The sequence below is a fragment of the Lucilia cuprina genome, chromosome 5 (genome assembly GCF_022045245.1).
Source record: "Lucilia cuprina isolate Lc7/37 chromosome 5, ASM2204524v1, whole genome shotgun sequence".
Classification (NCBI taxonomy): Eukaryota; Metazoa; Arthropoda; class Insecta; order Diptera; family Calliphoridae; genus Lucilia; species Lucilia cuprina.
The window spans coordinates 68,234,702-68,250,104 of record NC_060953.1 but is presented as its reverse complement, the minus strand read 5'-3'; the positions used below and the strand labels follow the sequence as shown (position 1 = coordinate 68,250,104).

The 15,403-nt window shown below is 30.0% G+C and overlaps 3 protein-coding genes across 3 annotated transcripts; 1 reads left to right on the top strand and 2 right to left on the bottom strand.

The window, feature by feature from the left end:
• Window positions 1-1,099: 1,099 nt before the first annotated feature.
• On the bottom strand, window positions 1,100-7,512 carry LOC111686769 (ceramide phosphoethanolamine synthase). Its single transcript, XM_023449152.2, has 4 exons — window positions 6,378-7,512; window positions 3,722-4,067; window positions 3,474-3,631; window positions 1,100-3,348 (listed from the first exon to the last, which is right to left on the bottom strand). Exons 1-4 carry the CDS (start codon window positions 7,096-7,098, stop codon window positions 2,612-2,614), a joined length of 1,962 nt encoding a protein of 653 aa, XP_023304920.2. The 5' UTR covers window positions 7,099-7,512; the 3' UTR covers window positions 1,100-2,611.
• Window positions 7,513-7,988: 476 nt separating this feature from the next.
• On the bottom strand, window positions 7,989-11,604 carry LOC111686768 (coiled-coil domain-containing protein 6). Its single transcript, XM_023449151.2, has 6 exons — window positions 11,316-11,604; window positions 10,745-10,862; window positions 10,592-10,682; window positions 10,365-10,514; window positions 9,575-10,300; window positions 7,989-9,506 (listed from the first exon to the last, which is right to left on the bottom strand). Exons 2-6 carry the CDS (start codon window positions 10,858-10,860, stop codon window positions 9,075-9,077), a joined length of 1,515 nt encoding a protein of 504 aa, XP_023304919.1. The 5' UTR covers window positions 10,861-10,862; window positions 11,316-11,604; the 3' UTR covers window positions 7,989-9,074.
• A 579-nt stretch (window positions 11,605-12,183) lies between these two features.
• On the top strand, window positions 12,184-14,567 carry LOC111686771 (zinc finger CCCH domain-containing protein 3). The gene is made up of 3 exons (XM_023449154.2): window positions 12,184-13,596; window positions 13,656-13,851; window positions 13,967-14,567. Exons 1-3 carry the CDS (start codon window positions 12,293-12,295, stop codon window positions 14,354-14,356), a joined length of 1,890 nt encoding a protein of 629 aa, XP_023304922.2. The 5' UTR covers window positions 12,184-12,292; the 3' UTR covers window positions 14,357-14,567.
• The last annotated feature ends 836 nt before the right edge of the window (window positions 14,568-15,403 follow it).

Below are 15,403 nucleotides of genomic sequence, written 5' to 3'. Positions count from 1 at the left end.
CTAAAGCTCAATTTTTAACAAACTTAACTTAAACATTTCCCCTTATTACGAGTGTCGTAGTCGAATTCGTTGCCGTGGATGTTTTTTTTTTATTTTAAATTCTACTAAAAGTCGATAGGAATTTAAGTTGTTTTTGAAATTTGTAATATCAAAAGACTAATTTTCAACTACGACATCGTCTCGTAATACAGCCGATTATGTTTACGACACTATGCTGTTCTTAGGGTTGGTAATGAAGTTTTTGTGTTCATTTTAATTTTGTAGCATAATTTAAGGCTGCAATAAAATAAACTAATTATGTGCTGGTGTTTAAAAAAACTTACTGCCATAAATCGTTGAGTGGTTGTTCATTCGTCGTTGTAACAGCTTAAACTATACAATTTTAATCCGGGCCTTTTTAATTGGACCTAATTCTATATTTAGGTCCAAGCCAAGAAATTGGTCTACATCAATAGGGTTAGTCCATAAATCAATTAGGCTAAGTGAAGTAGGGTGGGCTGGACAGTTGAATATGGAGACCCTGTCCACAAGCTGGGCATATATTGGGGACGGCACGGTCTATGCGGGATCAGCAGGCGTTGAGCCTGTTGCTCGATCCCCATCTTAGTTGTGCCAGAGCCACTCTAGTTTTCCGTGGAAGGTTCTTCTCTATTTCTGCTATGGGCATAAATTCAAATTGTTCATTCGTAATTCAGCTCTGGTTGGAGGAAGACCGTCGTGCGTAGTTGCCATTATCGCTTAAGGCTAATCAGACCGTCCTTTTTGCTCTGCCTTCAAGAATTTTACGTTTCAAACCGCATTGGCCAATGTGTGACGTTACGGGGTTTTCTTGAGGTGCATGTTGACCATATGCAATCGTGTTAACTTAACCTAAGTTTTTAATTTTGATTATGAGAACCAAAAGAAAAGTCAAATTTGTATTCTTGCCAGTCGTACTGGAAAAATTAGAGTTGACGTTGCGAATCTTCGTTTCGGCCAAATATGTAGCGTTCCCATGACAATTGAATCTTCGCTGCGGAACTACCTGAGTCTTAGTCGGCCAAAGTTTGTCAGCTCTGCGACAATAAAGAATTGATTTAAATAAATAAATTTTTCATTCAAACTTTTATTTATTTAGATTTGGAAAACAAATCGCTTTATTTAATTTCAAATTTACAGTAAATAATACTCTTTCTGATATTCACCCTTATTCTGCATTTCGATTACATTTACGCATTCAGTTACGCAATGATCGAAAAAAGGTATTCCAACAAAAAACTGAATCGTACGAAAAAGAAGAAGCAATTCCATTCCGTTTCAATGCTTTACGATTGTGTGTATTCTGCATTTCGATCGTTATTACATTTTTGAAACTCAGAATACCAAAGTTGTCAAACGGAAAAAATTTCGATTCAAATTGAAATACAGAATAGGGGCCATTATTTGCATTCGATTTAATTTGTAAATTATAATTTATTTATATTATATATTTTCGGAATAAAATTCAAAAATAGAATTTTTTTATTTTTTTTCTCCATATAATTATGTATGTAATTGTTGTAACGCAATGTTGTAACTATTGTATTACTAGAAAATGTTAATTAACTTTCAATACAAATGCGTTGATTTCAATAAATTATTCAATGATAAAATGCAATATAGTATTAAATACAGATACAAATCTTATTAAATAGAGAAATGAAAATTCGAAAAATTTTAATTATAACAAAGATAAATTAAAACAAAAGATAATAATATATTATTTAATTATTTTGAATTCTTAGACGTTTTAATTGGATAATTTTAAACAATTATTTCATTTAGCAAAGACCATTATAATAAGTCTTACTACAGAATCATAAAGGCTTAATATATAAATGTAGAAATTGATGTATGCTTTGTATGTGTAGGATGAAAAAACTTTAAAATAGATATAAATTTCTATACAAAACAAATGATTTTTACTCTAAAGATTTATTTTATAATCGTTTTGTGCTAAAAACTCTAACTTTATCTAATACAAAACATTTTAGATAGAATATACAATGATTCAAAAATTAAATTTTAGTCAAACTAAAATTCATTCTGAAAGTAATTATAATTTTGTTACAAGGTCCCTGAAATCTAAAAAGAGAAAAGTATAATTCAATTACAAGAAAAAAAAAGAAAAAATCAAGTATCAATTAATCAGTCATAATATTATATTATACAATACCAAAAAGTAAAAGATTTGTTTTAATGTTACAATCCACTATTAACAGTAAAACTAAGGGAAGGAGTTGATAGATACATGGATGATAATACAGCTTCTTTAAAATGAATTAATTAGTTAGTTATTTTGGAATGTTATTTATATCAAGCTTAGCTTAATTGTATAACTCTTTTAACCAAAACTAAGTAAAAATGAATGCATGAATTCGTTATGTTTTTTTTTTTTATACTACAATCTTTGGTAGCTTTTAGGTTTTTTTAATAAACTACTCGTACGAAAACAAAGAAAAGAAATTGACAAAAAGTTTTAAGAAAGAAACTGTGTTCAATAAACATATTTGCAAAGTGAAAATATTTAATTATTATTTTGATTTGCGCTAGTTTCATTTTATTTTCTGCTTTAGTCCTTTTGTCAATTACGTTAAATGGTTTTCTTGTTAGAATTCTCATTCCTTTGCGTATTATTATTTGTTACAGCTTGCGGTTCAAGTTTTGGCAAATTTTCACTAATTTTTGTAATATTTTTACTGTTTTTATTATTCAATGCACTATCACTGATTCTAGAATCTGATATGGTCGTTTCAATGTTATTACAAACACTATTGGTTGATACTGTCGATGATGGCATTGCTGATGAATTTGCTGTAATAGTTGTTTCATTACGCCAGAAATCAGCTTTTGTTGTGGTTGGTGTATTACTGGCCGTAGCCGATGTTGATGTGGCTGCATTACATTGTTTTGTTTTTAAGACATCTTTGGGCACAAAGAAAACATTACTCGAGGACATGTTTAAATTTGGTGCTTCTAACCAAAAACGATGTGCTGTCATCATAACACTATCCTTTATTTCTATTAGCAAATGTGTTAGTTGATCAACAATTTCGCCAATAGTATCAAACTCATTCGGTATAATGCCATCGACAGAACTTTCGAAGTAGCTAAACATAGGAAACCAGATGCGAGTACGATTGGAATCACGTTGCATTAGTGCTTGATTATTGGCCAATGTATGATAGTACAAAAATAAACGAGATGTTATATAAAAGGCGACAAAAACGTCAATGGAATAATGTTCATGGGCGGCCAAAATAAAGAAAATACCAAATATGTTTAATAGCCAACTTAAAGTATGTAGAAAATACAAATTGCGGGGTGTATCTATAAAAAAAGAAGAAGAAATTTTTGATCTTTAATATGTATATGCAAAAAAGCTTTGATAAAACTCATTTTGGCTTTACAGTTAAAATTTTAAATATAGGACATCTGAGGCTAATTTTACTTACATTCTGTTATAAAAAAATTCAGCAGTGTTAAGGCTACAGTATGACCGCTAAACATATAATCACCACATGTACGTACACCCTGTATCGACATGCCCAAACCACTCCAAATTGTATAGGCTCTCGAGATTCTTAGAGACAAGGCTTCGGATAGTGTCAAACTGTAAAGACGAAAGTGTACAAGTGCAAAAAACAATAAAATATGTAGTAATGATAAACATATGTAATAAGAAGACGAAAAACTAACTTACCCTGTATCATCGATAGCATAATCATTTTGATTGCATTGCAAATGTGTTCCTGGTACACTTAGTGAAGTTATTAACATTGTAACACAACGCAATAGAAACACTGTACCCGCCAGTGCAAAAAATCTCCTCAACAGAACCATTCGATATTTATGGAAGATACAGACACAAGCCCAAATACTAAACAATAAAGTGCCAGTTATTTCACACATATGAAATGCCCAGGGGATGTGTGGTACATTATCGAGAAATATATCGGGTAGTGGGGGATAACGTTTCATATCAGGCACTCTTTCATGTACGATGACCATCACAAATGATGTTATCCATGTTACAACAAAGGAATAACCTAAAAATGTGAAATTAATGTTGTTTAGAATTTCTTGTAAAAGTTTTGAAAAACAGTAAAAAGATTAAAAAAATTTGAAATTTTAAATGCAAATTGGATAATAATCCAAAAATGTAATTACAATTATTAAGTTTAACCGAGTTAATAATGCAAAGCAAGTTTAAATTTAAACGTCATTTTACCATTTATTGCAGAAGAACATTTCCTTGCATTATATTAAATTATAATAACACCTAACAGGTATAAACAAATTGTCTTGTGTTGTCGCATGTAGGTACCTACGTTTACATGTCAAGCTAATTTTATTTAAAATATTATGTTCCCATATGTTCATTACAGCTACGTACGTGTGTACATATTAAATGAAATTAAAAAAAAATATATATTTTGTATGTATAGATAAAGGTCATTTGAGTAGTAATGCACTAAACAAATAAACCAATTTAATTACGAAATAAAACGTTTGGTAAATTGTAAATATTTATTTTTGTCTTTTCATTGAAAACCATTTATTTATATATTTAAAGACAAGAAGAAAAAAATTAAAAACAAATTGATCGATATATCTACATACATATGCATGTAAATAAAATGATTGTAAATAAGAAGAATTAAAAGAAATCAAATAATAACAATACACTAATAGCTATGATATTTTTATTATTTACTCTATCGTACGTCTATCTAATAAAAATCTTCAATAGAATTTTTTTCATTCATATAAGAAAAAGTCACATATTTTTAATATTTTATTTCCAATTGGACATATAGTTGAGCATTGCCAATTTTCCATAATGACCCTTTTGCAAAATTGTCAAAGGTTCTTACAGAGACTAAATAATTGGTATGCCCAACTTGCCTAAGTCATATCAGTAGTTTAAAGAGTATGAAATGAAATGAAAAGTAAATCTTTGCCTCAAATTATGTTTTAGTAATTTATAATAAAATGTTTTTTATATAACTACATAGTTTTATATAACTATAAAACATTGATGTAATACAAATGAAAATCAAAATTGTTTCAGTGTATTTGATAAAAAAATGTTATTTAAATTTAGAAAATTACAATTTTAAATAAATGTATTTTTGTGTATAAGAACTATTAGTGACGTCAGTTTAAAATAACTTAACTATTATTGATAAAGTATTAAGAGTCTCACAATGTAAGAATAATTATAGACATTAGAATATTCAACAAATACAAGGCGTTATAAATATGCTATTTATATTTAGCTTTTTTAGGCATATTTGGAAATACTAGAAAGATGGATTTTTTTAGAAGTACTTTAATTTGAATGTAAATGCCTATATACATATATGAGTAATAGCGTTTTATAAATCGACTTTCGAATTATCGAATAATAGACTCTTTGTCGAAAAAAGTCGATAACTCGACTATAGTCTATGAAAAAAGTCGACTTAGTAAAAAAATCAAAAAGTCGAAAACTTGAAAATAGTAGAAAAAAGTCAAAAACTGTCGATAATTTTAAAAAAGTAAAAAAATCAAAAATTCTAAAATAGTCGGAAAAAACTCGAAAAAAGTAAAACAATAGTCGAAAATAGTTAAAAAGTCGAAAATAGTAGAAAAAAGTCAAAAACTCTAAAAAAGTCGGAAAAACTAGAAAAAAGTAAAAAAATCGAAAATTGACAAAAAGTCGGAAAACCAAATCCATTGACTGTTTTTAACTTAATTGTTCTTTACTTCTTACTAGTAATGGATCAAAGTCTAAATGTTTTATCAGAGTGCTTATCTTCAATTTTCATTAAAGAAATCTAAATGATAGCAGTTACGTAGTGGTAGTATGTTTTCAGTCCTACCAAGTTAATATTAAACAATGAATGACCTTGCACTTGTTGTGATTGCTTAGAATCAAACAGCGCCTTTGTTTACAAACAAATTATAAAATTATTCTTACATTATACATATGTAGGTATGTATGTAATTACTTTTTTTTTTAAATGATAAATAAAATTTTGTTTATATTTAACACAGTCATTGACTTATATATTTGAAAAACATATTGAACAACTAAAAACAGCAACATAAGAACAAGACAGGTGAAATGGATACATTTAAGACCTGGTTCATACTGAGAAACTTTTGATTTTGTATGTGGGAGAAAGAGATGGTTGATAATTCTTTCTCTCACACACAAAAATCAAAAGTTTCCCAAAAAAGTTTCCTAGTGTGAACCAGGTCTAAGATATAAAATTTATAATATATGAAAACTTAAAACCTACTTACGCAAAGTTCCATTACACATATATAAAACTCAATATGGAAAACAAAGAAATTGCACCAAAACTTACCTAAACTAATTGATGTTTTAAAGAATTCAGGTGGAATGTTAGCAGAACAACCTTCTGAGACAGACGACATTTCTGGTGCACAACTTTCACAATCATTAAAGGTACAACCGTCTAAAAATGAACCGCAGCTTCTGTTGGCGCAACTACAACTGAAGGCAACTGCTGTTGAGGCCGCAGAGAATGAGGGCACTGTACGATGATGATTATGATTGTGATTATGATGAAGTGGAGATCCATCTGCAGCACCCATTCTTATACTAAGATTATTTCTATTACTTGAGTTTTTGTTATGATGTATGTGATTTGTTGGCATATGATGAGCTGGATGTGCATTGAAACGTTGATGCAGTCGACTTTGCTGTAAATGATGTACACTTTGCCATAGTTTTTTAAGTTCTCCAAAACGTAAATTATAGTTAAGGCGATAACGAAAGTCTCGTATGTCCTCTTCAGTTAGTGTTAATAAGACTTGACCATCAATTGCTTCCAGCTGTAGGCATTTGATGACGTTTGGTGTAAATTGTATAACTTTTGTAGCCCATTCGACTACATCTTCAACTTGCCATTGACTTACATCGACCGCCGAAACATCCTCCTTTTCTGTGTAATTACTGAAGTTATCATTCGCATTTGTGCTGTCCATATTATGGCAGATGTCGTTTTCTTCGCATTTTATTGTTGGAATATTACCTGAGGCGGACGTCGTTTCCACTGGATTCATACTTTATGAAAATTTTTATTGAATTTTTGTGTTTAGTTTATAAAGTGCGTATGATTTTTTGACTTGCAGGTGAAGTGAAATTTTTTAAGTTTCTAAATGAGGTCACGCGCCGCTCAATTACATCCCCATTTATATTTTTAAATTAAATTCTTTTTTTTCACTTTTATCCAAACAATCACTATCGCAATTTTCTTTGTTATCTCTTATAATGAATTATATGTTTTCTTTTGTTTAACTTTATTTAGGAAAATGTTATCACTTTTTTAATAAATTATGAATTTTTATTTAAATGATGTTTTCACTACGTATTTCTCGATGTAAACTGCACTAAAAACTTCACCAAAAAATAAAAATGAATCAACAAACGGAATTTCTGCGAATATTTTTTGTTGTTTCTCTTTCTTTCTTTTTTTATTTTGTTTTCCATTTGATTAATCAAATAAAAGAAAGCAGCGTTGTAACAGAAAGGTATTAAGTACGAAAAGTGGTACTTTTTTTGTTTGATTTAAACATAACCCGGTTATTTTGCGTTATTTTTTTTTTTAATGCAGAGAAAATCAAAACATTTAACGAAAAATAACTTATTTACTTGTTCATACAAACAAATTAGATTGTAACCTGATTTACATTGCAGTGGTGACGGTGACGCCCATTGTAGTGAAGCAGACCAGTCTCCGATGGGAATCGAAGCCATAAACCCTATACTGACCCTACCAACTAGCATCGCGGTTCACCGTTAGGTTAGTGGTCTAGTCTGGTATACCGGAAGTCGTGAGGCAGAACCGATTGTGGCCTTGGTGTATTTCGAAACAATTTTTTTTTGAGAAAAATTTGTTTCTTAACAGAAATCTACTAGATTATGAATTGTCCTAAATTAAAAGTGCTCTTCAAACCCTTAAAATTTATTTTAAATTCTTTATTTAATCTTAATTTGTTATGATGTCTGAATCATTATTCGTAATTTTAGTTTAGTTTTAACGTTAAATTAAATAAATATATTTATGTATATTCATATATTCATTATGTATATGAAGAGAAAAATTGTTAATGTTTAATAAATGTATGTATTTTTGTATGTATAGAGATAAAATAGTAGTTAATAGTTCTTTTGAAGAATTTCGAAACAAATCTTGTTTTTTTCATTTTTAATTAAACGATAAAAAATTATGAAATTAAGGAATAACTTAATAACAAACATAAAATGCAATTTTTAATTTAGTGTAATAATAATAAATGAATTAATAAAATACGTACTAAATAGTGTAGAGATAGTGGCGAGTTGATGAGAGTGCAGACAATTTTTATAATTTAATTTTAAAGAACAAAGAAACACGGCATACCTACATTTACTTAAAATATGTGTTTTTATAGTACTTATTGTTGGTAGTAGTTGTAGTGTTTTTCTTTAAATTTCTGTAGCATTTAATTAGGTTTTTTTTTTTAAATTGTTTGTTTTTGTTAATATCTATTGATTTCTAAATTTTTTGCATTTACTTTCGAAAATTGAAAATAGAGTAATATAATATTGTTTTTCCTTCTCTCGCATCTTTAATATTTCACAATTGCATTTCCAAACGATTACCAATAAAAGGTAAATTTTTCATTAACAACTTTTTCAATTATTAATAGATTTTGCAAAAGTCTGTTATACAATTGTCATAATAAGATTTTTAGTTTCAAGCTTGTAATTTGCGTAAATACAAAAATGTTATAGTTTTTATTATGAAAACAAATAAAGTCACCATCAGGAATAGAAGTAGTTGTTAGCTAATCATTTAAAATGTTCCACAGTTATGCTATCTGCGATTAATTCGTTCAATGTTTTAATTTACGTTTCCTAAAAGCTCAACCACGTTCGGCTACTAATGTTTCTTTTATACTTCTGCTGTTAATTGAATTTGAATTTGTTATGTATTTATAATAGTAACATAATTGTTTTTTGTAAATATATTTTCAGTTTATGTTGCTTCGACTTTTTAGTCTTTGCAGGTTGAAGTGTCCATAGGACTGGCCGGTTGGGCAAAAGTATTAGTGGCGCCGCCAGTTGGATTAGTTGGTGTAAATGCGGAATTTGCACCACTGCTCACATTCATTGAATTGGACGTATTCTGTTGTAAATTAAAACTTAATGGATTTGCTTGAGCGGAAGAACTGGTAGGTGGTAAAACTGGTGGTGCAGCATTATAACCTAGCAAAGTGGCTGAATTCAATGAGAGGCGTTCATTGCCCAAACTATTGAGAAAACTAGCAGATGGCCCCGTAGCATTTGAGGAACTTGAGAATAAGCCACCTACAACAGTTGGACCAACACCTGTCGAGCCGGATAAAACATTTGGAGCTGAAGTATTAAGACCCAACATGGGTGTAGGCAGTGCTGGCTTAATAAAACGTTCACTAGCACGACGATTCTAAAGATAAGATAAAAATGCAACATTAATAAAACTCTTATATTTGTTATATATGTAGGTAAACTTACAACTACTTGACCGCATGCGTAACAACGGTTTTGTTGTGATGTGCCTGGACTTAAGGGGCGGCTGTTTGATGGACTATGAGATACTGGACTACTAATGGTACGTTGACGATGAGCATTTAATGCTGATCCAGTCAAAGGTGCACCTGTTGCCAATATATTCTCATTGTAGAAACGCTCCTCATCCATTTCCAAAGACGATTCTGATTCAGACAAATGGCGACACAATGCTTCCCGTCTTTCTACTTCTTGCTTCAATTTGCGTTGTAGCCGCGCATTCTCCTCACGAATGGATTTTTCCTCTTGGGCGAATTGTTGGACTTTCTTTGTGGCCTCTTTTTCAGCTGCTGCCAAATTGGCCCTGAGACGAATAACTTCAGACCTTAGAGTTTGAATGTGCGAACTTAAATTGGAGGCAGTATCTCCGTTAGCATTTGTAATATCACGTGGTGTTGTTGGATCCGAGACCGGTTGATCAAGTTTAATTTGTAGCAAGCGTTTCTCGGTTTCTAATTTATCCATACGCTTCCACAGCTTATTAACCAATGCCTCCTGCTCTTGCTCTAAAGTATTCTCAAGTTCAACCATTTCTCTACGCAATTGCTCAAGATTTGTTTGTTTGTTGTCAGTTTCGGCCTGAAGTTTTTCAATTTTACGCATTAATTTATTAACTAAACACTCTTGCTCTTGTTCGAGTGTCTGCTCTAATTTACATTTTTCTTGGCGAAGCTATAATTGAAGGACGAAACATTATTTGTCAATTTGTTTGATTTCTTTTTAATTCTCTGAATACCTGATCTAGTTTTCTGGACAAATCGTTGGTTAGACATTCTTCTTCACGTTCATAGTGATGCGCTAAAGTTTCCTTTTCCTTTTTTAAAGCTTGAATTTTTTTCAAAAGTGTGTTGGAAATATATTCCTCCTCCTGCTCAGCTTTTGCTTGCTGAAGAAGAAAATACCATAATTAAGTTAGAATAGTAATATTGCAAACGCATAGACAAATATAATGTATCTACATACTATGATTACGGATGCTTGTTTAAGCGTGCGATTTTCTTCTTGAACAACTTTACATTTGATTTTCATAGTATCCAATTCGGCTTTCAGAACTCTTAAAAAGTTATTAATAATAATTAATTAGCTTTGGTGGAAAGACTAGTGTGGAATACTCACTTGTTTTGTTGGGTCAAGGATTCTATGCGTTTTTGTAATTGTTCCCTAGATACGGGACTTGGGGGCAACATGGTACCACCATCCAATGAACTTTCGGATTCGCAAGGACTTTCCATGACTAGATCGAATAAAAAGATTATTTATTTTTTGGAAAGGAGTAACAATCAAAAAATTTGCTACATATTTCGTTTTTCTATTTTTTCATTATGTCAAACCCAACGAAGCATAAATGAAAAAACTTCATTTCTTTTATTGGTTTCGTTTATTTTTTTTTTTCGTTTTTTGCCACTGCAATCATTGCATTTTTTGTGTGGACACAGTGGCGCCGCCTGTTTGCCTGCATTCATTGTACGTAAGTATTTGTATGTCTATATGTATGTACGCGACTTGACTTCATTTTTTCTATTTCAATAAATCACATTGTTTCTCATTCGTAAAATACGATTTTTTTGCGTCTTTTGCTAAAATCGAGTTTAATAACCTCCATTTTTTGTTCTTAATATTTTTTGGGGTTTCTCATTACTACTAAACAATTATTAAATTTATATTTTGTTTAAATCCTTGTACTTACTTGGTTTGGTTTTTTAAATTTCTTGTCTGCACCTATTTTCTTTTCTGCGATTTTCTTCTTTTTTTTGTTTAGCTGTCGCCGCTGCCAATCGTTTGTTAAAATGTATTTAATTTTTTATTTTAGGGATTAAAAATTAAAATATTTATTTGATAAGATTTACACTTGCTAATTTTTTATTAAGAATAATAAAAAATTTTACGCTGTTTTACATGGTATTAAAATAATTTAAACGATTTTTCAACTTGATCAAAATTACAAAAGAAAAGAGAAATGAATGACGAACAAGGCGACAGTGTTGCCACGTCCGAGTGTCAAAGATGACAATTGCAAAAAATAGACAAAGCAAACGAACAATTCAAATAAATAGAATGACATTTATGTCCAATAAGAATTTTTCTCTTGTTAAGTTTAGAATATTGCAATTATTTCCATTTTAAATTGGTATAATTAATGTAATTTATACTTTGTGATGTATATTTTTTGTTAACACAAAACCAAAGTGTATTAATACACTTTGCACATAACCTTAGAAAAAAATAGGAAAATGTAGCACCAAAGTGAATTTTTGAAACTAAATCTTACGAACAAAACTAGATCTTTTAAATGATTTATATTATAATAATTTTGATCTATATCCACATATTCGGCATAGGCTTCAGGTCGCAGGGTCCTTATCTTTATTATAATAAATCTTAGACCTTTCTTAACAAATACGATATAGAAACTCTACTCCATTGACTTTGAAAGTCATATTAATTTGTAAAAGTTGAAGCTTCGACTTTCTTCCTAATCAAGCATATATAATCTGGCATCACTTCTTTTTTATCAACTACAGCCAACTTCAGTATTATATATCATATGTAATAATTTTAATTTGTCAATTTGTGATTTCGAGTTTAGTGATATTTTTTTTGTGATTTTTCTAAAAAAAAAGACTTGGAATATTGTTTTCATTTGTTTAAAATTAAAAAATCGTGATGCTGCCATTTTGTAATACAAATAAAACAATATATATTAATCCTAATTTTAAAGGAAAACTGCCTACACCAGATAATGGTGTCTCATTGCAAACACAATCTGTAATTCCCAAAAATGCACATATAAATCCTTTATTCTTGGAAGCTCAAAAGTATAGGCAGACAATTCACATGAATCCAGCATTTTTACAAAAAATTCAAGAGCGCCAACAAATGCAACTACTCCCACAACAGTTGCAGCAGCAAGAAGTGCAAGATGCCAACAAGTGTAAAAACCTACCAGCACAAAATGATTCAAGTAACTTCCTGACGACTCAATCAGCAATAAAATCATTAAGTGAAAAGAACCCAATATCTGAAAGTCGTAAGATTATTTGCAAGTCTAAAAATCGTTTAATAAGGGAACCTTTGATCAAAAAGGAATGTCAGCCTCCAAAGCTATCGAAACCTACTATTCCGCTGCCGCCATTGTTAGTATTAAGCAAGCGTAAATTAATTAGAAAAGTGTCTCCTGTACCAGTAGCGTTTAATAAAACTGAACCAAAGTGCTGCGATGAGACTAATACAAGGATAACAAAATACAAGTTGGATAATCGCGATATTCGGAAGAAATCCATACTTCCGCCCACACCAAAAATTAAACGTACATCCTTTGTAGGTCGCTTTGCACTGAGAAGAACTTCTATAAGCCAAATTTCTAATACATTAACTAGGAAATCATTAACAATTAATAAGAACACAAATAAAAAGTTGCAAGTGCTTAACATTAATGGTCTGCTTTATAAATCTACACAAAACTCTTTAAAGTTGAAGGACATGGGTACAATTAGACCGTCTAATACCTTATTGAAATCATGTAATACTATTTTATCCAGTGCAAAAACATCTAACGATAATATAAAACCAAATCAAGGTCTAACTATATTCGTAAGAGGAACTAAATATGTAATGGACGCTAATAAATTTAAATTAACTAGAGTAACAAAAACTGATAATGCTCCCACCAATATTACGCCTAATAATAATCAATCATCCCAAACACCAACTTGTAAACGAATTGATATTGGCGGCTATACCTATATATCCATTAATTCGGCTAAAAACGTTCTGATTCGTACAACAAATCATTTATCTCGTGCTTACGTTCACAATGCCAAACAAAAGAGTCTGCAAATGCTAACGAAACGTTTGGTTAAAACTAATATACCGTGTCCCATCTTCCAGCGTATTGGCAAATGTGCAGCATTCGAAAGAGGGAAATGTTTTAAAGTTCATAATAAGTTGCAAGTTGCTATCTGCAGCAAGTGAGTTTTTTCGTTGTTTTTAAATACTTTTTTACAAAAACTAAAATTTATCCATTCAGATTTCTACGTGGTGAATGTCTTAATACAAGCTGTTTATTGTCCCATAATGTATCGTTATCAAAAATGCCAGTATGTAAGTTTTTCCTTCAAGGAGTATGTGTTCGAAATGATTGTCCCTATCTGCATAAAAAATTAAGCAACAAAGCTGAACTTTGCATAGATTTTCTAAGAGGTTTTTGCCAATTGGCTGATAAGGTATGTTTATTGTCTGTGCTATTCTTACTTTTTAAAAACAAGTTATTTAAGATAAAACTAAAGGTTAATTGTTTCTATTTCTCTTCTTTAATTAAAAAAACAATTGTGAAAAAAGTGTAATAAACGCCATGAATTTGTTTGTCCTGAAGTTGAACGAAACAATGTATGCAACACCAAAAACTGTATTTATTGTAATGCCAAACGGCGAAAAGAATCCAAAATAGAAAAGAAATCATTTAAATTCCAAACTAAAGACGTAACACATTCAAATACACAATTGTCCACAGCAAGCAGTTCGTCAGAAGTTGTAGAAAATCCATCTAGCAATCGTTACTTCATAGAGCCGTGTGATAAAACAACTAAAGATACAAATGAAAGTAATAAACAGAATGAAGACAACGACACTGATATGGATGTAGCAAGAGAGTGTTTTGAAGAAAATGTTGAAAGTTGTCTAAAAACACGTCCAAAATTGGGTGTTTTGCCATCTTATATACCATTGTGATCGGAAGAGTGGAGGAATGAAAGAGATATTCCAAACGTCAGGTACAAAAATATATCACGTATGTTCTTAATATATTAATTTTATTTTTAGTTATATTTTGTCTTATGACTCTATTACGTTTTATTGATTATTATTGACTGCCGTGAGGTAGTCTAATACTTAAATATTTTTTCAGAATTAAAAATAAAAGTGATGATTATATAAAAATAAATTAATGTTTGCTTATAAAGTTATTTTAACAAATGAACGAAAGTAAGTATGGATGTTTTTTAATATTTTGAATAGAAAAACATTTCTTTTAACTAAAAATTCGAGTTGTCACCTTCGGAACTGGTTCAAACTGCTAACATTCCCTTCTCTCGGTTCCATTGATTCCATTAAGTTATTTCCGAACTAGTATGCGTTCCATTGAACTAGTGTGTTAGCAATGTATAACTAGTTTTCAAGAACTAGTTCCTAAGAAAACTATTTAGCAATATTTAAGAACCACAACAATATTCTAAAGAACGGGTTCCAGAAGTAATGGCGACACTACTAGTTCCAAGGCTGTTGTTAAAGAATCTGCAGTGATTCTGTTTTCACTAGTTCTAGAACTACACCTTTTTCAATTGAAAATGAGAACTTTTCATTTCAATTCAGAAAATATAATTTAAAATTCAGATTTTACTTTTGAAATTTAGAAAATGGGATTTCTCATTTGAAATTTAGAATGAGAATTTTCAATTTAAATTGAGAAAATATCAATTGAAAATAACATTTTTTATTTGAAATTCGGAATACAACAGTTGAAAATGAGATTTTTCATTTGAAATTTAGAAAAATTCAATTGAAAATGAGATTTTTCATTACAATTAATTTTAACTTAAGTTTGAATAAAATAAACACATACGATTTTTTGGATTTTAAATGTGAAATTTTATTTTCAATAGATTTTTTTTTTAAATTTCAAATCAATCTCATTTTCAATTGGAATTTTCTGAATTTCAAATGAAAAATCTCATTTTCAATTATTGTATTCCAAATTTCAAATTAAAAAACTCATTTTAA

Excerpts from the sequence above, each read along its gene's own strand:
- LOC111686768 (XM_023449151.2), bottom strand. The coding sequence starts at position 10,860 with ATGGAAAGTCCTTGCGAATCCGAAAGTTCATTGGATGGTGGTACCATG. Across the intron at positions 10,683-10,744 it reads TCCTTGACCCAACAAAACAA|AGTTCTGAAAGCCGAATTGG; the intron begins GTGAGTATTCCA and ends TAACTTTTTAAG. Across the intron at positions 9,507-9,574 it reads ACGCATGCGGTCAAGTAGTT|AATCGTCGTGCTAGTGAACG; the intron begins GTAAGTTTACCT and ends TCTTATCTTTAG.
- LOC111686771 (XM_023449154.2), top strand. The coding sequence starts at position 12,293 with ATGCTGCCATTTTGTAATACAAATAAAACAATATATATTAATCCTAAT. Across the intron at positions 13,597-13,655 it reads CAAGTTGCTATCTGCAGCAA|ATTTCTACGTGGTGAATGTC; the intron begins GTGAGTTTTTTC and ends TTATCCATTCAG. Across the intron at positions 13,852-13,966 it reads TTTGCCAATTGGCTGATAAG|TGTAATAAACGCCATGAATT; the intron begins GTATGTTTATTG and ends TTGTGAAAAAAG.
- LOC111686769 (XM_023449152.2), bottom strand. The coding sequence starts at position 7,098 with ATGAATCCAGTGGAAACGACGTCCGCCTCAGGTAATATTCCAACAATA. Across the intron at positions 4,068-6,377 it reads TAAAACATCAATTAGTTTAG|GTTATTCCTTTGTTGTAACA; the intron begins GTAAGTTTTGGT and ends TCACATTTTTAG. Across the intron at positions 3,632-3,721 it reads TATGCTATCGATGATACAGG|TTTGACACTATCCGAAGCCT; the intron begins GTAAGTTAGTTT and ends TCGTCTTTACAG.